Source organism: Hyperolius riggenbachi, chromosome 8 (genome assembly GCF_040937935.1).
Source record: "Hyperolius riggenbachi isolate aHypRig1 chromosome 8, aHypRig1.pri, whole genome shotgun sequence".
NCBI classification, from domain to species: domain Eukaryota; kingdom Metazoa; phylum Chordata; class Amphibia; order Anura; family Hyperoliidae; genus Hyperolius; species Hyperolius riggenbachi.
The window spans coordinates 130,529,183-130,557,144 of NC_090653.1; the positions used below are offsets into that span (position 1 = coordinate 130,529,183).

The following is a 27,962-nucleotide window of genomic DNA, read 5'->3' on the forward strand; positions in this document are numbered from 1 at the left end:
CTATTATTTCTTTATTTTTAATCCTCTCAGTGAAGCTGAAGCATATGTTCTCCTCCTGCCCTGTAATCTATCGTTCTGGCTGCTAGGTCTCTCTGACTGGCAGGGCACATTCAGGCTAGGTTCAGTGGTCAGTTGCATTATGAGTGTGAACTGCATTGGAGACTGAACATAGACTTTAATACAAAGCTTGAATGCAGCGACTTAGAATAACACAATCCATAACGCAGCACTGTGAACAGGCCCAAAAAGTTGTATGTCCAGTGAGTTGACATGCAGAATTATTCTGCAACACAACTGAGCACTGAGAACAGGTCCTCAGGCTGGGGTTACTCGACAGGCTTTTAATTGCTTGAGATCAAGAGGTTTAACTTATTGACCACTGCTTCATTTAAGATCTGTTTATCACTCAAGCAACTGTGTTCAGTGGAAACTACATGAAATGCATCTATTTTCACCAAAACTGCATTTAGGCCCAGTTCATGCTGACTGTCATGTGAAATTTGTATATAATTGCAGCATGCTACAAGTTGGCATGTAAAATGAGTAAGTGGTGCAAATGTGGCTTTATGCTCCCATACACTTAAACTTCATCTTAAACTGCAACCGCTTTGAACAATGTGTGTGAATGGGAAGGGGCTCGGCTTGGTGCAGTAACATTACATGTTGCTGCATGGAAAACTGGCTTAGGGAAAGGGACCCATGGATAAGTGTCATAGGGTTTTTTGTATGTGTGTGTGTGTGTGTGTGTGTGGGGGGGGGGGGGGTGCTTGCTAGGTTTATGGTTGTAGATCCTGTGTCCCCCTTCCCTGCTTTGGTGGAAAAAATGCAAATTAGGAGACTATAAAATGGGCCAAAACACCTGATGTGTATATACAGTACAATCTCATTATAGTAAACTCCTTCCTTAGGTCCCAGCAAATGGGTCTGTATAAATGTACAATGTATGACCAATTCTGATATAGTAAACTACTTTTCCTGGTCCCTTGGAGTTTACTATAAAGGGATTCTACTGTAGTTGCATGAAGTCTTATATTCACAGTGAACTGTCCTGCAGGGACTCTGTCACGTGTGGAGAGACGTTAACTGTTTCATTCTGCCAATTTGTTTTGAAAAGGTGTCTTGAATAGTTTGTAACTTCCTATTCCACTGACAACTTTTTGAAGATTTGATCAAAGATATCCAGCATTACTGATCACACAGAATTAATCACATTTGTGCAAGCTGGGACAGTCGCCCTGTATTCGCCTTAAAGAGAACCCGAGGCTGATTTTTCTAAATCTTAATAGGGCTCAGAGGCATGTTCTCTGCACAGTGACATGCCTCTGTTCTTCTGGTGCCGCCGCCAGTCCCCCCTGAAAAATAGACAGGCTAGCAACAATCTGAATCTCGCTAACCTGTGCAGGGAGTAAACAAGGATCCTGATCTTGGCTTACAACCTCTAACCCCAGGTCGATGGTCTGTGTGAATTAAGGCATCTTAATGACCTGTATTTATGCTTGAAAAAATATCTGGTTTCCCTTTTGATGTTGCATGTGTATAAGCTGTCTGTACCACCAGTTTGCAAACTAACAGGATATAAGCCAGGCGAAGGCTGCAAGGCCAAAAGCTTGCTTATTTTTATTCATTTTTAGTTAGCCAATAAATGGTATCATCCTGATATAAAACTTCTTGCTTCTGTTAACCTGTAAGCTTGTAAATCCCCGCTCCTCCGCATAGCCTCCTCCATTACATGGCTTCCTCCACCGCTCCCCGCATCCTCCAATTGGAAACTAAGCCCGCGACCCAGGAAGTACTTCCAGGTCGAGGCTTGGCTTCTGATTGGAGGAAGCTAGCAGAGGCTGGGGGAGTCAATGGAGGAGCAGTGATTGACAAGCTGGCAGGTAAACAGAAGGCTATCGACAATCAGATTGCCGCTAGCCTGTCTGTATTTTTCAGAGGGGGCTGGCAGCAGCAATGGAACGGCAGAGGCATGTCATTGTGCAGAGAACGTGCCTCTGTGTCCTATTAAGATTTTAGAAAATTCGACTCGGGTTGTCTTTAAGGCTAGGTACACAGTGGGCGTTGCGTTCCCTGTAACAGCAGGAAAGCAATGGGAAAGCAGCGCTGGATGTTATCTGCACATTGCGTTGCATACAGTCAGTGAAGTGTAGGCTTCACTGTCAATGCATGTATTTTGCAGTTATGTACTGCATCCAGTGCACTCTGGACCACTTCCGCCACAGTTGAACATCACATAGGTGGTACATTGCAGTGTGGCATGTCATGTTACCATGTGGCTGTTATTCTGCAACGCACCACTGTGAACATAGCCTGAGGGCCCTTTCACACCGGTGCATTGCAGTGGCCTCACACCGGTGCATTGCAGTGGCCTGGATTTGCTGCAGGCCACCGCTATGCCAATGAAAGTCTATGGGGCTTTTCATACAGATGTGCGATGCAGCAGAAGTGATGTTTTGCGCAGCATCCCCGACGCAAGGTCGAAGTGTCCTGAACAGGTGTGGCATCACGCGAAACAGCTGTTGACACAGGCATTTTTACCTTTTGTAATCTGTTTTTGTACCGCGCTTGAATAAATTATCTCTACTTTGGAGTTCTGGAATCCGCATCTCTTTTGTTGCAAGCTTATGTTACCTTGCGACTTCTGCATCTACGTGCGTTTGGACATGGGAGTCATTTAAGCCTATGGCGACTCGTGTTCTTTAGAATGACTGCAGCGAGTTTTACGCATCGCATGCTCAAACGTATTTGTGCTTCTGTGCAGGTCATCTATTCGGGCACAGGAAGTGAGCGTCACTTCCTGCTGCCAGGCGGGGAATACTGCGTGCAAATGCGGTAATCCCCTAAGGCTGTGTTCAGTGGTGCAGTGACCGCAACTGCAGATATTCAGTGTGAAACTGGCCTCAAGGATATCAGTTTGACCGGTGGAGGGGCTCTTGTTTACTGTGAACATAATAGAAGTAATTTGCTCATTACTACTAGATTTAAAGAGTCTGAAGCCAATTAAATTACCTCCTTTTCCTTGTACAGTTAACTGAACCCCCCCCCCCCCTTTGAAACCCCCTGGAAGAGGCAGAGCTTTGCGCAGTAGCTTTGCCTCCGCTCCAGGCAATCTCTGCTTTACTGGACTGGAGGCAGAGCTACTGCGCAAAGCTCTGCTGCCGTGGGCAGCAAAATCTGCGACCCGAAAATTCGTGGAATTTTGCCTTGGGATTTTGGGGGATAAATACCTAATTCTGCCATGGGGATCTTAGGCACACTTAAGCCAGGAATAAAAAAAAAAAAAAAATTTATTTGCCTGGGGCTTCTACCAGTTCCCTGCAGCTTTCTGCACCTGGGCAGGCCTGGCCACACGTATCCTTCATTTTCCCGTCCTCAATAACATTCTGCACAGGTGAAGGACACTATAGCGGGTGGGAACACGAAAAAAAATTCACGTGGCCAGGCCTATCAGCAAAACTGTAACTAGCTGGCAGCAGGGGGGCCGGAAGCTCCGTGAGTGACTGCGAGGGCACGGGACGACTGGAGGGGGCTGGTAGAAGCCCCAGGAAAGAAACTGTTTTTTTTTGTTTTGTTATGATTTTTTTTTTTCCCTGGCTTAGTGTCCCTTTTAAAGAGAACCCGAGGTGTGTTTAAAAAATGTTACCTGCATACAGAGGCTGGATCTGCCTATACAGCCCAGCCTCTGTTGCTATTCCAAAGCCCCCTAATGTCCCTCTGCACTCTGCAATCCCTCATAAATCACAGCCGTGCTGTGAGGCTGTGTTTACATCTGTAGTGTCAGTCTCAGCTGCTCCCCCGCCTCCTGCATAGCTCCGGTCCCTGCCCCCGTCCCTTCCCTCCAATCAGCAGGGAGGGAAGGGATGCAGGCGGGGACTGGAGTTCTGCAAGAGGCGGGGAGAGCAGCAGACTGACACTATAGAGATAAACACAGCCAGCTCTGACAAGCTGTTTGTCAGCAGCACGGCTGTGATTTATGAGGGATTGCAGAGTGCAGGGGGACCTTAGGGGGGTTTGGGATAGCAACAGAGGCTGGGCTGTATAGGCAGATCCAGCCTCTGTATGCAGATAATATTCTTCAAACCCACCTCGGGTTCTCTTTAAGTTAACTACAAGAAAAAGAGGTAATTTATTTGGCTTCACACTCTCTTTAAAGACCTGATTTGGAATAAAAAAAATAGGATTGGAGTGGTTTGAAACATGGTTTCCCTGTATCTGATGCAAGTTCAAATCTAGTTAAAACAAAATCTGAAATTCTAATTCAGTACAGTTACTATCTTCATGTTTTTCCAATTTGAGATAAAAAAATGACAAGACTTGAATGGTTTCTGTAGGCAGCAGTTCATTTTTCCTTTGATTGTGTATAATTCTCAGTCCTTTGTTTTCAAGTCTTGATTTGTCTTGCCTTTTTAAAACAGATCAAAGCAGATGCTGCACAAGTGGAATCTTTCCGAGCCTCTCTGTCTAAACTTGGAGATGTTTACGTCAATGATGCTTTTGGGACTGCACACAGAGCTCACAGGTAACAGAACATTGCATTTCCTAGATCACAGTACAGAACTTGCACTTCTGTATCTTTCAAAGCTGAACTGCGAGTGTGAATCAGCTGTAACTGCTGTTCCCACAAAAAGCTCCTGGGATTAGCTGTATTACTCGGAGATGCATCTGGGAATAGATTCAAAACCAATTAGCACCATATGCTTTATAATTTCCTTGATATTTGGGAATTCACAGCCCAGAATATTCTATTTACTAATGATTATTAAATGGGACTTGCGCCGTTTTCTCTTATGGGTACTGCAGACACTAATGTGAGTGGTTCGCATTGAGACAAACAAGATTCTAGTTTTCTCTCTTTTGACAGATGAATCATTAAATAAGATGGACAGTTGTAGTAAAATTTTAAGGCAAGACTCACAGTATAAAAGGGAGGGGGGGTCACCTTATACCTAAATGAGTCCTAAATCATTTTTTTTCTCCTTTCTTTCTCCATGCTGTAACTCTCATCACTGCCCAAAGGAGAGTGCCTCTCTATCTCCACCTCCCTTTGTAATCATATTCCGCTGCAGCCGTCGCTCACCAATCCAGCATCGGGCACAACATCCTCCTCTCCTTCACTCACTCTGGTCAGCGGGGATTAGCGTTGCTCCTGATTTCATGTGGCTTCAGGAGCCAGAGCTACACTAATGCAGGCAGATCGGCATGAGTGAAAGTAATAAGAGGATGCTGTCCCCGGCGCTGGATCGGTGAGTAAGTGCTTCTGCTGTGCCGCTTGCTCTGCCTCTTACACTAGAATGTGGGGGATCGAGAGAGGTCCCCTTTAGATGGTGTTGAGAGAGAGAGAGAGAGAGAGAGCACGTTGGCTGGTGTGGCTCTCAGTGGAGGAGGCATTTTGTTACAAAAATACTGGCCAGAGGCTACAATACAGTCGGAAACAGTAGCTGCACTGAATGGTGGCAGGGGAGACCTAGTGGCCACAGTGAAGGGGGGGGGGGGGGGCTAGTGGGTCATAGTGGCCACACTGAAAGGTGGCAGGTGTTATAAATCGCCTATTTGCTTCGGCACCAGCAACTTCTTAAGGTGGCCATACACTGGTCGATTTGCCATCAGATTCGACCAACAGATAGATCCCTCTATGATCAAATCTGATCAGAGAGGGATCGTATGGCTACCTTTACAGCAAACAGATTGTGAACCGATTTCAGCCTGAAACCGTTCACAATCTGTTGTGGTGGTGCTGCTGCCCCCGCCCGCCCGCATACATTACCTGCTCCGCCGGCGCGACTCCAGTCTCCCGGTCACCGCTGCTCTGTCTGCGCTCTGGTCTCCAGGTCCGGCATGCCTCACTTCTTCTAGCCCGGCAGGAAGTTTAAACAGTAGAGGGCGCTCTACTGTTTAAACTTCCTGCCGGGCTAGAAGAAGTGAGGCATGCCGGACCAGGAGACCAGAGCGCAGACAGAGCAGCGGTGACCGGGAGACTGGAGTCGCGCCGGCGGAGCAGGTAATGTATGTGGGCTCTATTGCGTCGGTCGTCGGGCACTCGAACGCCGCTAGCGATGCGCTCTTTACCCGCGGGCGATCGACGGTTATTTTCCGCACGGCACGATCGACGGGATCGGACGAAATGGATCGAAATTCGGCGTGTAGCGTGAACGATTGGCAGCAGATTCGATCCCAGTGATCGAATCTGCTGTCGAAACGGGCGCAAATCGGGCCAGTGTATGGCCAGCTTTAGAGTTGCACCTCACAGAATGTGAGCTGACTCGACTCTCCTCACAGCAAGCATTATAGGAGATGGAACTTCTTTAAGCTTCCAAGTTGTTTATTCAGTAAACAGATATACAGATACAGTTCGTTACATCTTAGCAAAGCAAATTCTTCTGTATAAGTCCGTTGCGTTACAAGCTCTTGACTAACATTCCTCCTGAATGTTAGTCAGTTATCTTCTTTCTATACTAAGTTACGTCTAAACGAAGTATATACAGCATACAAGATAAAATAAAGTAAAGATTAAGACCAGCGGTGACAGGGACATAAAGTCTCTCTCTGTAAACCGGCTGTTGGTTTTATGCGAACCAGAAAGAGTTAAATGTGACCATCTGATCCCTCCTCCCGGAACCTACTATTGGCTCAGACCCCTTGTGATGTCATGATACACACCTACTTGATTGATATTCTATGAACCACTTGCCCTAGTTGCAAGGAATTTGATATTGATTAAACATGGCTGTGTTTACTGTTCTTGTGGTGTACATGTTGAGGTCAGTGAGACCTGTGGCGTTGTCCATAGAACAGCTTCTTGGTATGTCCTAGTTCTGCTGACAGAACTGTAGATTTTCTCTCTAAGAGAAAATCCCCTTAAAGGGCAAGTCTGCACCCCGAGCCTTTTTGATTAACTCAGTCCAAATAACTGAGGCCTACTTAAATTATAACAGCAGGGGGATTCATAGTGGCCACAATTAAGTGTGGAGCAGGAGGGAACATAAACAGGCCACACTGATGGGCGGCATGGGGACAGGTAAGAGTTAATGGCTGCATGTGGGGGACTGGAGGAGTTATTGGCTGCACCTGGGAGCCATGAAGGATTAATGGCTAAAATACTTCACGCAATGCAGCCATTAAAGCAGAACTGTAAATGGCTGTAAATCAGTTTCACTTACCTGGGCATTCCCCAAGTCCCCAGTACCCATCCTGTCCTGCGCCAGTACTCCACGATCCTCCGTTCTCCTGCCGAGTTGCAGCTTAGTCGACTGCGCCTGCGCACCCCGGGCTACGCAAAGCTTTCTTCACGGTCCAGCCCGCAATGGCGTCCTGCGCTAGTAGCGGAGGACGCTATAGCGTGCGGGAACGTGAACAAAGCTCCTGGGAGGCGGATGTGCAGGGTAGTGAGTATTGTGACTCATCCAATAGGATGCATGCAAGACGTTTAAAACACAGACAGAGGACTTCTGGATAAGTAACCACCTCTCTCCCAGCTACACTCCTGAGGCAATTGAGCCTCATTTAAATCATGAATTCGAGTCCTTACCGACTTTTGAGCCCATGCCTGGCGCTCATTCATAAAGTCAGCAGAAAAATAAGTATTAAAGTGATTGTGTCACCCTTAATAAATTAAATGTGTAGATTGGGTGCCCTTAATGTGCCCACTAACGATACAATATCTTGTTTTGTCAAATCTTGTAGTAGAAGGGTAACCTGAGTAAATATACTTTAGGTAGTCCCTCATATTACATAGAAATAGAATAATTGTACAAAAATAATGGTATCATTAGTGGTCACTTTGAGACTGTGTTCCTGGTTACAATGTGTAACTAGAGGGTAATGTGTTTTATGAATCCCTTAAAGGGATACTGTAGGGGGGTCGTGGGAAAATGAGTTGAACTTACCCGGGGCTTCTAATGGTCCCCCGCAGACATCCTGTGCCTGTGCAGCTACTCACCGATGCTTTGGCCCCGCCTCCGGTTCACTTCTGGAATCTCAGACTTTAAAGTCTGAAAACCACTGCGCCTGCGTTGCCGTGTCTTCGCTTCCCCTGATGTCACCAGGAGCGCATGGCGCAGGCACAGACCATACTAGGCCTGCGCAGTACACTCCTGGTGACGTATGCGGGAGCGAGGACACTGCAACGCAGGCACAGTGGTTTTCAGACTTTAAAGTCTGAGATTCCAGAAGTGAACCGGAGGCGTGGCCAGAGCATTGGGGAGTGGCTGCATGGGCGCAGGATGTCTGGGGGGGACCATTAGAAGCCCCGGGTAACTTCAACTCATTTTCCCCTGACCCCCCTACAGTATCCCTTTAACTGAGTATTTCTAGATCTATTCTGTAGGCAGAAGCAATGACTTCAGTATTTGTTTTATCACTTCTACAGCTCAATGGTAGGTGTTAATCTGCCTCAGAAAGCTGCTGGATTCCTCATGAAGAAAGAGCTTGATTATTTTGCCAAGGCATTGGAAAGCCCAGAGAGACCTTTTCTCGCCATCCTGGGAGGGTATGTACCACTCTCATTAAGCCGGATCTTTATACTATTATGTTTCTATCCTCTTTCAATGCTTAACTGTAATATAGAGGCAGCTTGATTGACAGTCCTAGTTCTGTCTGCAGTGGGACATCCTCTGCTCCTTTTGTTACCGCCCCTGTCCATGGTGCTGGGCATACACAATACAGCTTGTGGTAGATCAAATTAGTGGTTCTGCGTACTGCTGCTGTTTGCACTTTTGGCACTTGTGTTGAAATTCAGACTGGTCAGGTTCAATTAATGTTTATCGATAAAATGACTAAATAAGGATCAACCTATTTTACAATAGATTTTTGTTAGATATGATTCTACACCTTTCCCTGAACCCCCTTCCCCCCCCCCCCCCCCCCCCCATTGTACGCAGCAGCGCCACATTTCTGACCTGCCCAGCCTGCCACCTATATGCAGAGTAGCGCAGGGAGTGCTTTGCTTTCTACCTATTCCTGGCACTGAACTGATAAGACGTGATTGGGACCCTAAGAAGGATGTAGGCATACAGCGCCACCCTGTGGTAGAAGAGACCCAATTCAGCACCCGGCATAGGAAGATATCAAAGCTCTACTCTGCATATAGTGGTTGGTAGGCAGGCAGAGTATAGCCAGCTGGGGCGCTGCAGCCCTGAGTCCTCTACATGAGAACTCCTCTCATGAAGGTTTATGTTGAATGTAACATCTAATCTAAAAAACAAAATCGACATGGAGTGCTCTGGTGCATTAAACTTTTTTAATCTTCCATAAGCTAAAAGTTGCATTTGCATACTAAGTATTGGGCGGTCCTGGGCGCTACTCAGCGCCTATTGCGTCATTATGATGCAATAGGCGCTGAGGTGTGCTTGGAACGGCCCATTCCTTATGCTTGATCTCCGTTGCCTGTTGAGAGGAAACCACCTACACTACTGGCCATAATGAGAGCAGGACATCGCAGTGTGAAAGTGTACAGCAAGACAGTTACCTGGCACCTGTGTGTGAGAGGAGCTGATCGCACATTCTGAATCTTGTAAGTGCAACTTTTAACCTTTGGAAGCTTTTATTAAAATTTTTAATGCACCAAAGAGCGCTCCATGTTTTTCTTTTTAGTTTCTACATTTGGATCCCACAAGGTTATTATTATTATTATTATTATTATTATTATTATTATTATTATTTAGTATTTATATAGCGCCGTCATATTACGCAGCGCTGTACAGTATATATATATATATATATATATATATATATATATATATATATATATATATATATATATATATATATATATATATATATATTCTCTATATCTCTATCTTGTCCCTAACTGTCCCTCAAAGGAGCTCACAATCTAATCCCTACCATTGCCATATGTCTATATTATGTAGTGTAAGTACTGTAGTCTAGGGCCAATTTTTAGTGGGAGCCAATTAACTTATCCGTATGTTTTTGGAGTGTGGGAGGAAACCGGAGTGCCCGGAGGAAACCCACGCAGACACGGAGAGAACATACAAAATCTTTGCAGATAGTGCCCTGGCTGGGATTCGAACCAGGGACCCAGCGCTGCAAGGCGAGAGAGCTAACCACTACGCCACCGTGCTGGAACAGCAGACTCTGAAAGCATAATTGGACTGGTGGACTTGTTACTGGAGCGCAGTTATTGCTGGATTGGTAACTTCTAATCTGTCTAATGGTGGCCATACATGGTACAATTTTTTTTTTCATCCAATCTTACCATTTCTATGTAGTATAAGGGTAAATTAAGTGAATCTACTGAAAAGATAATTTAGGCAGTTCCCTTATATTACATAGAAATGGTAAGATTGGATGAAAAAATTGTACCATGTATGGCCAGCATAAGTCTCCCTGCACACTGCAAATCCGATTTGCGATTCCGATTTTCCCTGAATGCTATCAACAGAAAAAACACAGCATGCAGTAACAAATAAATAAAAATCGGAATCACATGTGAAAAAAAACTATTAAAAATCGGAATCTCTTGCAGTGTGCAGGGAGCCAAAAGGTGGCCACACGCCATACAATTTTGTAATATCTGTTCAATTGCAATTCTTGAATCAATTTTTCTGACTTTTAACCTTTCAAAAATGACCAATGTACCACACACGTTCAATATTTATTTATTTTTTTTCCCCCAATTATGATAAAAATGATTGGAAACTCTGAGAAAATTGCTAGGGTGTGTATATTAATAAATTGACAATCTAACACACACCATATAATTAGAGACATTTCCAGCATTCCGGATCGTTAAGCAAGAAATCTGATCGGATTTTTCAGTCGCATTAAAGCTTTCAAATTTTTTTTTATTTTAGCGAATTGCCGTAAAATCGGATCATTTTATTGTATCATGTATGGCCACTAGGGATGGGTCCATGATGTGCTAATAATTCCAAGTAGATACAGATTCCAGCTTGGAAATGGGCCAATCAAATGTAGCAGCTACTGCCTGAAATCTGCAACTATTTGCATCTCCCTGATCATCATCCAGAGTGATAAATACAGAGTGTGCTGATAGCTGAACAACTCATCTCTACAAGTGATGAAAGATTGTTTTGAATGACATTTTTCCCAGATATGTACGCATGTAGTTTTTGACTTCTACTCACTGATGGATTAGTTACAAATAATAATTGATACAAATACTTCCTTTTAGTCCAGAAAAAACAGGCATACCAGCGGTTCTGGACATATGCCTGGATGTTCTAACATAGGAGTTTACTAGTAGATGTTTTATACCACTCTATGGCCTTTTCCATTAGCAGTTCAGCCTTCCGTCTGCCGCCCAGAAGGGCTAATGTAATTGAAGCCAAATGGCGACGTTCGGTAACGCAGCGTATCACGTTTGCCACACAGCTGCATTACCCAGCGGGGAAAAAAAATCCCATGTCGTTTCTGAGCATGCCAACTGCCATGTTCAGTGCAACTTCATGAGGGGGACACGTGTCCAGTGACTGACTGAGTGCTGAGGTGATGGAGAGAGCAGCTGACAGGCGGTGAATTCACTGCTTTCAGCAGGTTGTGGAAAAAGGGACCTTTAGTTCTTTATGTGAAGCTAAATAGACAAGACGCATAACATTTATATCGCGCTTTTCTCCTGTTGGACTGAAAGCGCCAGAGCTGCAGCCACTAGGGCGCGCTCTATAGGCAGTAGCAGTGTTAGGGAGACTTGCCTAAGGTCTCCTACTGAATAGGTGCTGGCTTACTGAACAGGCAGAGCTGAGATTCCAACCCTGGTCTCCCGTGGCAGAGGCAGAGCCCTTCACCATTACACCGTCCAGCCACAAAAATTGCCAAATTAAAAATGTATTTAGTTGTAAGAAGGTAAACGTGTACTTGGTATGGCTTTTTCAGTGGGGTGTTTTTTGTTTTTTGCCTTCTGCACAAATGCTGGTTCTCTGACGTGCTGGGAACTCTGTCACACTGATAGAAGTGTTGACAGTCCCTTTTGTGTGAAGTTAGTGAGGTGTTTACTTGCATGGCTTTAGACTTTGACCTCTTGCCTTCTAATGCTCTGCACTTTAGCTGAGCTACATATTGCTGAGTAAGCTGGGAGACTTCAGTCAGAATAAACAGCCTGGAGACCATAAAAGACAGGATTTATCTTGCAGTTATGTGTGGCATTCTAAGCTCTGTTTTGATATTAAGTACTTGACCTTGAGCAGCAATTCCACACACAAACATACTGACATGTTAAACCCTTCACTCCATGTGTTTTACTTCTGCATCTAATACGCTGGCCAGAGACATTAGGATATTTACGGAACTTGAGAATTTTCCTATGCAACCATTTATGATCTTAAAGGGGCACTACAGCGAAAAACTGTAATTTAAAAAAAAATAAAAAATTCCAGAGTAAAATAAGCTATAAATTACTTTTCTCCTATGTTGCTGTCACTTACAGTAGGCAGTAGAAATATGACAGAAGCGACAGGTTTTGGACTAGTCCATCTCTTCATAGGGGATTCTCAGCAAGGCTTTTATTCTTTATAAAGATATTCCCTAAAAAGGATTTAAATAATGATGCTGGCCAGCTTCCCTGCTCCCTACACAGTGAATGGCAGTTGCTCTGTCCAACTGCCAAAAAACGAAGTGCTTTTGAAAATAAATATATCCATGAAAATCCCCTATAAAGAGATGGACTAGTCCAAAACCTGTCACTTCTGTCAGATTTCTACTACCTACTGTAAGTGACAGCAACATAGGAGAAAAGTAATTTATGGCTCATTTTACTCTGGAAAAAAAATGTACTTATTTGTATATGTTTGCACATATTTTACATTTGACAGTTTTTCGCTGTAGTGCCCTTTTAACAGCTGTCCAGTGTTGTACAGTGCACCAAATGTGTGCTACACTTGCCTGTCTGACCCTATAGCTGATAGGATCTCTCTTCTCCAACTGACATTGTAGCCTTATTAGGAGCCACAGAAATCCTTTAGCTCTTTTAGGTCTCATTCACACCTAAAAAGAAGCATTATGCGTTTTTGTGCGCTGGGGTTTTTCCCCATCCGGCGCTCCACTGCACTTTTTTTTTTTTTTTGCGCTTTTCTAAGTGCTTTGCCAGAGTGCTTTTGATATTCACTCCATGACGCAAGTCAGTGGTGCCAACGCCTGATCCAGTTTTTATACCCTATGTGTAACAATCTGAAAAATGTGTGTACAGGTGCCCACGCGGTCATTGGAGATCATGTACGCCACATCACATAGGCTAGGTTCACAGTAGGATGCTGTGTTGTGATTAAAGTTAGTCATAACGCAACATTACAACGCAATGCAAAAAAAAGTGGTAATGCGCATGAACACTGTTGCCGCCACAGTAAGTAGGTACAGTAAAGCATACAGACAATGAAAAGTATGCTTTTCTGCACCTGGTAACGTGTGCGCTTAGAGTTAATGCACTGCAGCAGTGCGATACCATAATGCAACATGAACGTCGCATAGACTTATTGCATTGCGCTGAGCTGCGTTATAAGACTGCTGTGAACCTAGGCTTTTTTTTCTGTTTTCCCTCCGCTGTAGAACTGCTGCACATACCCTGGCTATGACTGAGTGTTGTCCGTATAGCACTCATTGCATGCAATGTCACCATAAAGCTGGAGCCTGGTTATTACAGGCCACGCTAATTGAAGGAGTGTATGCACCTTAAAAGGAACCTGAGGAATGAGACCTATGGAAGCTGCCATATTTATTTCCTTTTAAACAATACCAGCTGCCTGGCATTCCTGCTGATCTTTCTGGTCAGTAGGATCTAAATTACATAGCTGAAACAAGCATGTAGCTAATCCTGTCAGATTTGCCATAGACATCTGGTCTGCATGTGTGTTCAGCATCTATATTGGAGGCAGAGGATCAGCAGGACAGCCAGGCTATGTGCATTATTTAAAAGGAAATTAACATGTCAGCCTCCATATCCCTCTCACCGCAGGTTCCCTTTAACAGTTTGGAGGACAGTTCAAACTTTGCAGCATGCTGGAAGACGCTCACAATGCTCCACTGCTCTATTTTTGCCTTATGCCAGGTAAAACGATGCATTTTTCTGACAGATTTACTGTCAGATCGATTTCCATTGTTCCATCGATTGATCAGACAAGTGAATGGAAAATCTATCAGAAATCAGATTGGACATGTTGGAAATAATCGATCTGACAGTAAGTCTGTCAGAAAATTTGCATCGTGTAATTGGCATTACACTTTAAATAATTAGATTAAGTTGCCTAGACTGTCCAACTTTTTAATGATGTAATGCTTTACCCTTTTGCAGCTGGAAGACCCCAGTGTAAATACTGTAGCTGGTGCTATGTAAATAGGAGTTAGTTGTTAATGTCTGACTTTCCATGCATCAGCCTTTGTATAGTGTGCTTGTGAATGATGCCATGTTTAGAAGTGAAAGTGTTTTATCCCTGCTGCTATCTGCTGAGTAATCCTCCCTGTAGGGGTGAATCCCAGGCCAGCGGAAGCCCTGTGCATGTAAATCTCTAGGTGCTCAGCAGCTGCGTCATCTCAGGACATTATAAGCTTGTCTCTCATTTCCAGGGCCAAGGTCAAGGACAAGATCCAGCTGATTAATAACATGTTGGACCAGGTGAATGAAATGATCATTGGTGGAGGGATGGCCTTCACCTTCTTGAAAGTGCTGAACAACATGGAGGTAGGTGCCCACATTTTGTTTTAATACCCGTACGTAGTTCACAGGATCTAAAGATCAGATATTTCGCACGCCATAACGTTATGAATCGAGCACTATTTATGTTTAGTAAAAGTGTACATAAGCGCTCACAGACCAATAATTATACAATATTAGAAACCAGAGAAACACCAGTCCCAGTCCGGTGGGGAGCTCTCTTGCTAGTTGTGAATAGCTTCAAAGATATAAATATATTATGAGTAAGCGTTCAAATTCTGTCTCTACTGCAGATAGAATTAGTAGCTCTGCATTTCATCTTAATGTTGAAGGCATGCACCAGAACATTGTCACTCCTCCAATGTGAAAGGACTCACCAGATTGCGAGGCCAACATGGGCCCGTTATTGCATCAGGGGGTATAGGCCACCCCTCGGCCTCGCTGGCACCTCCGCTGCTGGGCAACCTCCACAGCTGGGCTCCTTTTATCCAAGGCCTGCTGATATCACCTGTTTTAAACAGAGGAGAGACAGAGATATGTGGCTCAGTTGCTGTCCAACTTTAATATTGATGATATGATAATGATATTAAAGTTGGACAGCAACTGAGCCACATATCGGTGTCTCTCCTCTGTTTAAAACAGGTGATATCAACAGGCCTTGGATAAAGGAGCCAAGCTGTGGAGGTTGCCCAGCAGCGGAGGTGCCAGTGAGGCCGAGGGGTGGCCTATACCCCCTGATGCGATATCGGCCCGCGTTGGCCACACAATCTGAGTCCTTTTCACATTGGTGGAGGGACACTGTCGGTCTGGTGCATGCCTTCAGCATGAAGATGACATGCAGAGCTACTAATTCTATCTGCAGTAGAGACAGAATTTGAGCGCTTACTCACTATTTATGTTTAACCTGAAACTAAACATGGAACAAATATACAGTCTCATTTCGTGTGTGTGTGTGTGTGTGTGTGTTCCACTCACCCATATACAGATAACTGTGAAGAGCTCTGGAATCTCCTGAGGGGACAGTTAGCAGAAAACTTCTCCCAAACCTTGTCCTGAAATGCTCCATGCACTACTTTCTTTAACCCTCCTGGCGGTTTAAAAAAATCCGCCAGGGGGCAGCAAAGTAGTGTTTTTTTTTTTTTTTACATGTAGCGAGACAGTCTCGCTACATGATAGCCGCCGGCGATTGGAGATCAGGAGATCCCGTTCAAAGAACGGGATCTCCTGGAGGGGTTCCCCCGTCGCCATGGCGACGGGCGGGATGATGTCACCGACGTCGTGACGTCAAAGGGGACTCCCATCCACCCCACAGCGCTGCCTGGCACTGATTGGCCAGGCAGCGCACGGGGTCTGGGGGGGCGGGCGCGGCGGATCGGCGGGTAGCGGCGGCGATTGGATGCTACACGCAGCTAGCAAAGTGCTAGCTGCGTGTAGCAAAAAAAAATTATGCAAATCGGCCCAGCGGGGCCTGAGCGGTGCCTCCCGGCGGCATAGCCCGTGCTCAGCACAGGCTTACCGCCAGGGAGGTTAAAGTTAACCTCCAGACTAAAAATCTACTCAGCAGCACTGAAAAGGCTTGGTGTTTCTTTAACAGTTTCACAGCATCAGAACCTTGTTTTTCTTAATAAGGCCTCATTTTTAGCTGCACAGAAGCTAAGCTCCGCCACATCAAAGAAAACTGCCCGGGCATTTTTCCCCTGATGTTGTGCAAAGCATGATGGGATTTCTGATCTCGTTGCCTAGCAGCTGGGAGGGGTGATCAGGACACAGGACAGTTGGAACTGTCTCATGCTCCAGTCACTTCCTTTCAACCAAAAAGATGGCTGCCCCATGAAATTACAAACATTTGCCTGTTCTTTTAACCTCCCTAGCGTTCTGGACAAGCTAGGCTCGTCCAGAGACGCCGGAGGTCACTGCTCAGGCCCCGCTGGGCCGACTTGAATAATTTTTTTTTTTTAAACGCGCAGCAAGCACTTTGCTTGCTGCGTGTCTTACCCGATCCGCCGCTACCCGCCGCGATACAGGGCCCCCCAGCTGAGACCCCATGCGCTGCCTGGCCAATCAGTGCCTGGCAGCGCTGAGGGGTGGATCGGGTCTCCCTGTGACGTCACGACATTCGTCGCCATGGTGACGGGGGAAGCCCTCAAGGAAATCCCGTTCAGGACGGGATTTCCGGACGGGTCATTGCGCCGGCGGCGATCGGAAGGCAGGGAGGGGGGAATCATGTGGCTAGCGCTAGGCTAGCTACATGAAGAAAAATTTTTGCAAAAAACGTTCCCGCAGCCGCAGGGCCACGGGAATCAGAATGCCAGGCAGGTTTATAATGGGGTGGGTTAGAGATTATATTATCTATATCTATTTTAATTAACATAACTAATGTAACTTAATGACAGTATGTTTGTTTAGGCTGAAGTTCCTTTATAAAGTGAGGCTAAAGGGGAAAACCATGCCCCATTGGGTGCTTGCCTCAACCCCTCCCCCAATTTCCAGGACTGTTTTGTGGAATTAAGCTTTAACTCTATGCTGCTCTAGCTCTTTAGCTTTTGTTTTTCTAGGCACAGTCCTATGTATAACTGACCTGTTTTATCACTGTATGGGTCCATTGAATCAGTTGCTGTCAGTTATAACTGAATGGACAACTGATGTATAGTCCAGTGTCCATGTTTCCCTATGGGTCAGTACATTGAATGCGTTTTTAACAAAGCTTTTCACAGTGCATTGCTATAGATCAGTTAAAACGCATCTGTTTTTCAGCATGCGGTGTGACTTGGGGCCCTTTTCCACTAGCAATCACAAACGCTTGCATTGCGATTATTTTTATTTTTTTTCCCCCATTGATTTTGTTAAGCGATTGCGTTTTTTTTCATTTGCATTATCCTTCTAAAAACCGCTCCAGAAAGCGATTGCGATTTTACAAATCAAATCACTATAGTGGAAAATACTTCACATGATTTCTATGATAAAGTAGTAACCCTAGCTATTTAAAAATCACTAGCGATTTTGTGATTCAGCTGTGTAGTGGAAAAAGGCCCTTAGTGTTGCAGGATACCAGGGCTGAAACCTAAAATATATGCGCAGGATGCAGTTGTGATGTCATGCTCAGAGCCCTGTTGGCCACTCCCAATCATCAAGGACGCGTGCAGCCAGTACCTGCGCACTAATGCCTGACCCGGCCGACCAGGAAGTAGCTGTGGGGGGCATTTGCCAGAGTAATGAGGGGGGCGGGGGACTGCTTCATAAGCATAAAAACTAAGGAATTTGAGCCAAAGTTCCCTTAGATTAGCAATGTAGATACATGGTTGCATTTTTTTTTTTCACCTCAGGTTTGCATTGCCTGTAATTGTTGAGACCTGTGTGTGATCACCCTTGCACAGCTATTCCTTTCATACACTGCTGAGCACACTGACATTGTACTAGGTTTAGGATGGATTGTACAGAAATCTGCCAGTACATGTGAGCAGGTTACTGAGCACCGGCAGCTATTGGTAACCAGATTTACCGGTTATGTATGTAGCACAAAGCATCTGTTTCAGTTGTGTTCTAACTGCACAACCAGTTGTAGCTGGATAACTGTAAATCATATCTTGATGTATTTACTTGTAACCTTGCTTAACCTTGGATTTTATTTAAAGAGGAACTCCGGTGAACATTTTAGTGTTGGCAGGTGATGTAGCTGCTGCATGGTTTTTGGCAGTTGGAAACAGCTGTAACAGCTATTTTCCACAATGTAACAAGGTTCACAGACAAACTGCCAAAAAAAGTACATACTTTTCTTGTGGGAGGGGTTTCTTGTAAGAGGGGTTTCACCACTATATCTGTCATACAGCGCCCCCTGATGGTCTGTTTGTGAAAAGAAATAGATTTCTCATGTAAAAGGGGTATCAGCTACTGATTGGGATAAAGTTCAATTTTTGGTCGGAGTTCCTCTTTTTAAGTTTTAGAACATCAGTAATCCTGCAAACTTGTGATGCATTAAAGAAAAAATACTGGTCAGGTAGTATAGTTGGCAACCTTCATTTGGGTACATCCAGTGGTGTAGTAATAGGGGATGCAGAGGTAGTGACTGCATTAGGGTCTTTGGGCTAAAGGGGCCCACTTAGGGTCCACCTTCAACCACAGTATTAGCTCTTCAATGGTGCTCTTCTGGTAAACCATGCACTCCAATGCTTGGCTAGGATATACGGCTGGCACTGAAAATTGGCTTGATAAGCTATATGAGCTCACAAAACGTGTTGCCATTGTGCAAATTTCTATTCTTTGTCATTCCTGAGGTAAGCGCCCCCCCTCCATTTTGATTTCAGTTGGGTTTAAGTTCTTTTATTCTGCCTGGGCGCCCCTATCCCCATCCCCATTCCTATTCCTATGCTGTTAATGGTCAATTCTTCTTTAGAAGTTTTGAATAGTGATAATCCCCAACAAATTATTTTCCTCCTCTGCATACACTTCTCATACTGTGGATGTCCCTGGTAGGTTTTGTTGTGCCATAAGAATTGTGTATAGAATGCCTGGGGGTTCCCAATGTTAAACTTGCCCTGGGGCCCAAAGCTCCTTGGCTATGCCACTGGGTGCATCATACCATAGTGAGGTAGCTTGGAGGTTCGTTAATTGGTGGTGGTGGTGGGGGGGGGGGGGGGGGAAAGCAGTCAGGTGTGTGAAGCAAACTGCTTGTTTTTTAGGTAAATGTTGGGAGAGTTTAGGTATCATGTAGGAGCTTTATAAACTGCATAGTGTCAGTGGCCCTTATTCACTAACCGTTCCTATATTTAAGTTAACCTAAACTGAGAAGGATATGGATTTTTCCTTTTAAAATACCAGTTGCCTGACTCTCCTGCTGATCCTGTGTCTCTAATACTTTCAGCCACAACCCCTCAACAAGCATGCAGATCAGGTGCTCTGACTGAAGTCAGACTGGATTAGCTGCATGCTTGTTTCAGGTGTATGATTCAGCCACTATTACAGCCAAAGCTATCAGCAGAACTGTCAGGCATTTGGTATTGTTTAAAAGGAAACATCCATATCCCTCTCAGTTAAGGTTCCCGTTCTTGTGCATTTTTTAAAAATAAATTTAGCCCTAATTTGTTGGATTTCCCATTCTGCCACATAATTATTTAGCTGTATAACCGCACATGGTGTTTTTGTTACTCAAGTTATATAGATAGTACAGACTGCATGTATTTACAGTCAGATCACAACCGCTCTCCACTGGGTTGTTTTGTAATGCAGCAGCTACCAGAGGGGTGGATTTCACTTACGGTAATTCCTTTCATTTCAGTCCATGGCAGTTTGGTGTGATGCAACACAACCTAGCAAGTGTTTCCATACAGCTGAGATGTTGACATTCATTTGAGGAATGGCATGTCCCATTCTCGGGCTGTATGAGAATTGAGCCATAGACTTATTGTGTTGTGCTGATGTATGTGTCAGTGAAACACACTAGTGTGAATGCTCCTCAATCGTATCTAGAAAGTGATAGTGTGGAGGGGGAATTATTCATTTATTTATACTTGTATGCTGTAATTATGGTTTCATCCTGTTCAGTGTCCTGTTTTTGTTTTTTCCACCTCCCACTTGCTAGATTGGCACCTCTCTGTATGATGACGAGGGAGCAAAGATTGTGAAGGACCTGATGGCTAAGGCTGACAAAAACAAAGTAAAAATCACTCTGCCGGTAGACTTCACCACAGCTGACAAGTTTGATGAGCATGCAAAGACTGGACAAGCTACTGTGGCTGATGGAATCCCACAAGGATGGATGGTGAGTTTCTGCAAAGGGGACCGTTTCACATTTTAAGGCTGATTTTAGAAGTGGCAAACTTTATAAATACAGATTTATTAATTTTTATGCATGTGATGAACAGTCCATTATGTGGTTCCTTTTTAATGTTTGACCATGTCCTCCGAGAATGGCTGGCTCATAAAGCTAGACATGGATAGCATTCATTGAACACTGGGAACGAAAATGTTTACTTTTGAGTCAGACCTATAAAATGTGTGCTGCCTAGGTGTGAACACAAGGAAGCCAGTTTAGCCTTCTCAACTCAGACTCAAGCAAGATTGCATAATTTTAAAAAAAAAAAGTTAATTCTGCAGCTTCTTCTGTTCTGTGTTTTTCTATCCATCAGTGTTGCTAGCTCATTCCTTTAATTACTGACACATATGAATTATACAGGTTTCGTGGCTAGGTAGATGCAGTTAAGGCACGGATTATGTGTAAGTAGCCCCAGAACCTGTATAACTTAGATGTGTCAGTAATTAAAGGGATGGGTTGGCAACACTGCTATTCATTAAGAAAGTTCCCATTGGAGCACATACTACAGCCACACATCTGGGTTTCACCGCTCAGATGTATTCCCCCTTCTGTACTACGCTCCTCTGCTTATGTCATTCTGCCATACTGACCTGTGTTCAGCCCCTCTTATTCAGAAGCCTTCCTTCTCTGCAGACGCTCTCTTCTCTGGGCTCCTCCCCCACCCCTCTCCTCCAGCAGCTTCACTTAAAGCGGATCCGAGATGAAAAACTAACAAGTAACTTGTCTATATATCTTATCTAAAGTTTAGATAGTTAACACAGCAAATCTAGCTGCAAACAGCTTCAACAGTATATGATTATTTCTTCCTGTGATACGAGAGCAGCCATGTTTTGCTTCACTCCCCTCTCCTCCTCCCCCTCTGCCTCTGAAATCTCTGGCTAGTAACGCCTCATCCTTCTGCCCAGACTGAGCTCCCATAAGCCCTTGCTACAAGGGTCTAAATGCCAAGGCACTGGAGAAGCGGTGTGTGAGGCTTGTTTAGTTTATAGGGAACTAGAGTATTAAAACAAAAACAAAAAATACTTTGGCTTGAAGAATGCACTATAAACTATATGAAAGGAACACAATTATGCAATGAGTAAGTTTATCTCGAATCCACTTTAATGTATTATGCTCCCCATTCCAGCAGCTCCTGCTCCCACCACGGTTATCCTTTCCATACGGTTATCTACCTCTCCAGCAGATGTTACTGACCTTTCTGTCTATCTCCCTCCATAGCTCCTGCTTATCACTGTCCCTTTCCTCCAAAGGTTACTGTAATGCACTTTTTATGCATTATAAATGCCCACTGAAGCTGATTCTAGTATTGTATACATGTGAACTGTGCCTCTTTTCTGATATGCAACTTGATATCCTTGTTCAGGGTCTTGATTGTGGACCAGAGAGCATGAAGTTGTTTGTGGAAGCTGTGGGAAGAGCCAAGCAGATTGTTTGGAATGGTCCAGTTGGTGTCTTTGAGTGGGATAACTTCGCTAAAGGAACTAAAGCCGTAATGGACAAAGTTGTGGAAGTGACAGGAAAAGGCTGCATCACAATCATAGGTGAGTGATGTCTCGTACATATAGCCACTGAAAGCATCTATCCCTCCTGAGATAGAGGTCTGCATGTGGCACTTAAAAGGGGTAGTTAAGAAAAACTGCATAGTTTAATTGCCTTTGTAAAGTATCCTCTGGTTTCAGCTGCTCTGTATTTGGTGAATTGTGATCCAGGAACTTGTCTCCGATCACAAATTCCTTCTGCTCTTGCTGTCCTGGCTCCTATCTTTGGTGAAGCTACAATCTGATAACAAAACTGGCATTGATGCACACTGTAGACAGAAAGTGAAACTTTACATGCTGGTCACTGGCATGTAATATGTATCCACTATGAAGGGTGTCCATGCAGATAAAAGGTTTGCTACCTGCTTCCAGAGTTAGACTGCCCAACAAGCTCATAGTGAACCACAACTCCTAGGAGTGTGTGAGTGGCTGAAAGACCAAAAAGCCTCCTTACTAAAAAACAAAACCGGTGTTTTCTGGCTATGTAATATTAACAAGCTGACACATTGCATTTCAGCGATTCTGGAGGCGTGTTTAGCTATCAGGGGCAACATGGGTGATTTGCATATTCAGCAGTGATGCTTTGTGGGACATGGAAGTGCACAACAAACCGCAGAGTAAAATAACCTACCTTTAAAGTGTTGTGCACCTTATAGTGTGAAAATGACCTGATGTGCTAAAGGGATTTCTCTCCTGTGTTAGCTGTAAGTGATACAAGCTAAGAAGCGCCCAATGTTTTCAATAAGTACTAGTGTGAGTATAATTTTAAAATTAAGAGGAGAGGTATATGTTCTTACTTCTGGAGACGTAGGGAGGAATCAGAGTAATTGGAAAGTATTTTTATTTAGCACTTAAAGGACAAGTTTCGCGGGTCTCAGCCTGCTTCCTCAGGTCTTTATATAAACCGTGCCATAAAGTCTGGGGCTCAAATGTGAAGGCACGGTTTTAATACACACCTGAAGACGTGGGCTGAGACATGCAAAACTCTGTGTCCTTTTAGTGGTAAATAAAAAATATATATTTTCCAGTTACTCTGGTTCACCATTACTTCAGGACAGGTAAGAGCATATACCTCTCCTCTTAATTGTAACTATACTCATACTAGTATACAATACATTGAGCCCCCTCTAAACCAGCTTGTTACTGCTACACCTCTATTCCGAGGTTCTGTTTTTTTAATCACCCCTACAAAAATGTACAGGTGATAATTTTAGTGCGACCATCCAGTTCCTGTCCTTACAGCACCTGGAGACCCAAGCAGGGGTGGATGTATCCCCGCAGGCCCTGTTGGTGCTTGTAGGTTGCAGCCCACTTTTTGTGAGTATAAAATTCAACCGTTGTCAGTTATCAGACATCCTGCACCATAAGCCTCCTTGTTTCCTGTTTCCCAGCGATCCTATACAACACTGGGATTGTTATTTTTCCTCAATGTTACAATAACATTTTCTTGTAACCACATCCATTAAGATTTTTGACATGCCATTCCTGGATATAAAATGGTTTCCCCCTTGCCACCCAGCCTCCATTAAATGTCAAGATAGCCACTCCAATGCATTTCCTGGCCATTTTGATTGGCCCAGTTCCAAGGTGCATTAGATTAGCAAGCCAGAGTTCTTTGCATCTCATTCACCATCTCTAAGGGCTCTTTCACTTGCGGCGATTTTGTGCGTTAACGCAAACGGCTAACGTTTGCGTTAACCAAGGTAAAATGAAAGTCCATAGACTTTCATTTTAACTTTCACACCCGACACTCCGTTTCGATGCGTTGCGGTTCCGACGCACCCGGGCGCAGTTTTTCGTCCAACGTACCTGCGAGCCGGCGTTTTCCGTCGAGTTTTATTACCAGCTACCGCTGCTGATTGCGTCGCACCGCAGATACCCAACGACACGCCGCAGGCAGACAACGCGTGCAGGAGAACGGCTCCTGCTCGCGTTGTCTTATGTGAAAGAGCCCTAAGGCCTGGAACCCACTGCAAATCGCTAATCGCAAGAGCTAACATTTTGTATGAGCAGTTTGTCAGCAGTTTCATGAGCGGTTTAGGAAGTGATTTTACAAAGTGTATCAATTTGCCTGCAATTGTGTAGCAATTAGCATTTTAAAGTCTGATTGGTCCTTCCAATTTTAATTTTGTTAGTGTGTGGTAACGTTAAAACGCTAGCAAAATCGCTCCATGCAGGTTTTGATGAGCGATTACGACAGTGTTTATATACTTTACATTGAAGTGCTAACACTCCCAAAATGCTGCATGTCCTGCGTTTGCGATTTGAGGAATCGCAAACGCTCCAGTGAAAGTTGCCCCATCCATTTACATTAGCTGAGCGTTTTTGGCAAAACGCTAGCGTTCTGTAACGCTCCAAAAAATGCTCTCAAAATCGCCCTTGTGGGTTCCAGCCCTAATAGCAAGTTCGCTCCTTGTGGCTGAGACTACATGTAGACCTCCTTTTTTGGGGGGCTGGCTAAGTGGAAACCTCAGACAGAAGAATTTGGTTTGTCTGTTAACAGGTGGTGGAGACACAGCAACCTGCTGCGCAAAGTGGGACACAGAAGACAAAGTCAGCCATGTGAGCACTGGAGGAGGAGCCAGCTTGGAACTGCTGGAAGGTAATGATGAGCGGCACTACAACTGTGTGCTCTATTTCTTCTAATACAGACAGCCTTTTATGTCTGAAGCCACCCATAGACTTCATTCTTTTTACTGCACATAAAAGACCAGTAAGCAGCAAGTGTCTGCCTGTTTGCACAGATGACCATAGACATTTACAGATGAATATATGCTGGGTTCTTTGGCTGTGCATTTAGGTAACATTCCTGTATCTATGGCGACATTGAATAGACTTTGCAGGTAATGGCACATATGGTAAGTTGTGGCAATTAGTGGCTCAGCATTGTCATTTAACAGCCTGGTAAGATATCCACAAAAGTATAGTGCCCCAGCATGGCTAGTATAGTGCCCCAGCATGGCTAGTATAGTGCCCCAGCATGGCTAGTATAGTGCCCCAGCATGGCTAGTATAGTGCCCCAGCATGGCTAGTATAGTGCCCCAGCATGGCTAGTATAGTGCCCCAGCATGGCTAGTATAGTGCCCCAGCATGGCTAGTATAGTGCCCCAGCATGGCTAGTATAGTGCCCCAGCATGGCTAGTATAGTGCCCCAGCATGGCTAGTATAGTGCCCCAGCATGGCTAGTATAGTGCCCCAGCATGGCTAGTATAGTGCCCCAGCATGGCTAGTATAGTGCCCCAGCATGGCTAGTATGGGTAGGTAGTGCCCCAGTATAGCTAGTATGGGTAGGTAGTGCCCAGTATAGCGCCCCAGTACGGTTAAGTAGTGCCTCAACGACCCCCTCTCCCTGGCCGCCGCTGCTTCCTCTATTTCCCTCTCCTGCTCGCTCGTAAGTAATTCACAGCAGCGCTCTCCACGGCTGCTGTGATGAGGCAGGAAGCAGGAGAGAGCACGGCTTCCTGTAGCGGCGAGGTGTATCGGCGGTTACTATGGGAACCGCTCTCTCTCCTGCTTCTGCCTCATCACATCAGCCGTGGAGAGCGCTGCTGTGAATTGGTTACGAGCGAGCAGGAGTGGGGAATAGAGGAAGCGGCGCCGGCTAAGGTGATAGCCGCGGGGGGAGGGGGGGGCGGACCACATGACTCACAAGCAAGCCAACACCCCCCCCCCCCCCAACTTTTGGGCCACTTTTTGGAGGTCAAAAATTCGGCTTGCTTGCAAGTATATACGTTATGCACTCAGTCACGTGAAAAAGAAAACCTGCTCTCTTTCAGTTCTAAGGTTTTGCATGTGAGGACATGAAGAGATCTGTCTTTAAAATGAAGTACAACATATGACCGATTACACTGTCATTCTTTTACAAATTCTAAGTGTGTATGGGGGGGGGAGAGTCACCCTTACCACTTCATAGAATTTGAGTGTGAGTAGCAAAATTGCTGCTTATTGAATGCTGATCATCACCAATTGTGACCACCTCTCTGCTTTTATCGGTTTATGCAGTTCTTTGGTGTGTTATTGCAAAGCAAAGGGGTAAGGCTAGGACGGTTCAGTGCTCAGTTGCATAACACATGCGTTATGACTGTGATCTGCAATGTAGAATGGACATTGCCTTTAATACAAAGCCTGCATGCAGCAAGTTAGAATAAAATGATCAGCCACCACTCAGTTCTGTGAACAGGCCCATAGCATTGTATGGGCAGTGAGTTGACATGCAGAATTTTTCAGCAATGCAACTGATTAGTTGCGGTGCAGAATAATTCTACATTTCAACTCGCTGCCCATAGAAAGGCTATGGGGCTGTTCACCGTAACCGATCGTGTTATTCTAACTTGCTGCATGTAGGCTTTGTATTTAAGTCTATAGCCAGTCTCTTCTGCAGTTGATATCCTTATAACATTGTTTAAGGGCCGGTTTCCATTACAAAGTGATGCGAATGCGGCTATCTAGCCGCATCGCATCATTTCCGCATCTCCCGATGTGGAAGTCCATGGAGGAGATGGGACGCGGATGCGGCTGTGTGAGAATCTGCAGCATTCTTGGATCGCTCCGCACAACATGCATGCAGTGGAAACTCTTCCATTGCCGTGCATGTGTTTCAGGACACCCGCGGTGCAATGTGGCTATGTAGCCGCTCCTAGTGGAAACGGGCCCTAACAATTTTATTCAATTTTATGTTAAATCAGAGTACCCATAATTATGGTTTATATTGAGCGACTGTCATAAGGGATCACTGAACAAGCGATTGTTCAGATTCCCACTGCCTTCCGTGCAAATTACAGTTAGTATATAAATGCTCATTCGAGCCCATAGTTTCCACAGTATGCAATTTTGGAAGATTTATTTGGGTAAAAATTGTTCATTGCCAAATTCCTAGATTCATCTTCAGTTGGGTACTCTGCTTTGGGCAGAGGTCACACTTGCCAAAAATCATATGCATGTTCCACACTGCAAAAACGTACATAACTCTTCCCAGTGTATAGTTACAGTACAGGGGGAGCAATAGGTCTTTTTTCCTGCAGCAGTAACAAAAATCTACATTGCTGCTTTTGAGATGCAATTGTTGACCATCAATCTGTATAAGGCCAAATCTAAAGTCATTCTACAGTTAGAGATGATTCACAAGTTGAAAGACAAAAAGTTCCAAGTTTTCCAATCTCCCCAGGATTTCTTACATGTGTTTTTTTTTTTTTTTTTTTTTTTTTTAATTTCTTCCTTACAGGTAAAGTACTTCCTGGAGTTGATGCTCTGAGCAGTGTGTAAACCCTTTCACAGAACAAACCATTCATCAGAAGAGGAACCTCATTGGATCAGTCCTGGGGAATGAACCCTGAAACCAGAACCTGATGCAACCACAAGCACTTTACTGCAAATTCAACTCACAACTCAACACAAGATAAAGTGGCAACCTCCTTGTACTGTATTGATGGGGTCTCTGGTAGCAACAGGGTTAATAACCAAGCCCCCCCTCCTGTTCCCATTTGTTAGCTTGTCTGGACAGAGTGTGTTGTAGGCTCCATAGTGTAATTTTCTTTCACTCAGATGTATATATGTGGGTCTCTTTGTTAGGTCATCACCAATATATATGTTGTTTACAGGAAACTATATGGGCACCCCAGAAACATCTACTAAATAATAAAGATGCTGTATAAAATCTTGTGTACATGAGTTGTGTTTTTTTTTTTTTTTTTTTTTTTTCTTTTCTCTGCTTATGTTGGTGTATCTCATGCTGGAATTTCCAATACATGTGGAAACTGCAGGCCCTGACAAATGAGTGAAGCATTCCTTGACACTTCCACAGCACTTCCTTTGTATACTTTACCTGTCGGAGTCCACAGCTGTCTCCTTCGTCCTTCCTCACATACACGCACCACATGTGGTTGTCTGTGTATACATGGGTGCGTGTGTGACATCACATGCGCCCACGTACAATACGTCGGCAACCACGTGAGGTGCATCTATGTTAGGAGACTGTGGCAGACACCTACTAGTCTATTTA

At 44.6% G+C, this 27,962-nt stretch overlaps 1 protein-coding gene across 1 annotated transcript in view; it reads left to right on the forward strand.

Moving 5' to 3' along the window:
* The window catches only part of LOC137529121 (phosphoglycerate kinase), a 41,958-nt gene extending 14,341 nt beyond the window's left edge, over positions 1-27,617 (forward strand). The window contains exons 5-11 of the mRNA XM_068251106.1: positions 4,416-4,519; positions 8,366-8,485; positions 14,530-14,644; positions 20,193-20,372; positions 21,790-21,967; positions 24,468-24,566; positions 27,186-27,617. Coding sequence (XP_068107207.1) covers positions 4,416-4,519; positions 8,366-8,485; positions 14,530-14,644; positions 20,193-20,372; positions 21,790-21,967; positions 24,468-24,566; positions 27,186-27,226 — 837 coding nt within the window. The 3' untranslated portion in view covers positions 27,227-27,617. The remainder of the gene's footprint in view (positions 1-4,415; positions 4,520-8,365; positions 8,486-14,529; positions 14,645-20,192; positions 20,373-21,789; positions 21,968-24,467; positions 24,567-27,185) is intronic.
* Positions 27,618-27,962: the final 345 nt, after the last annotated feature.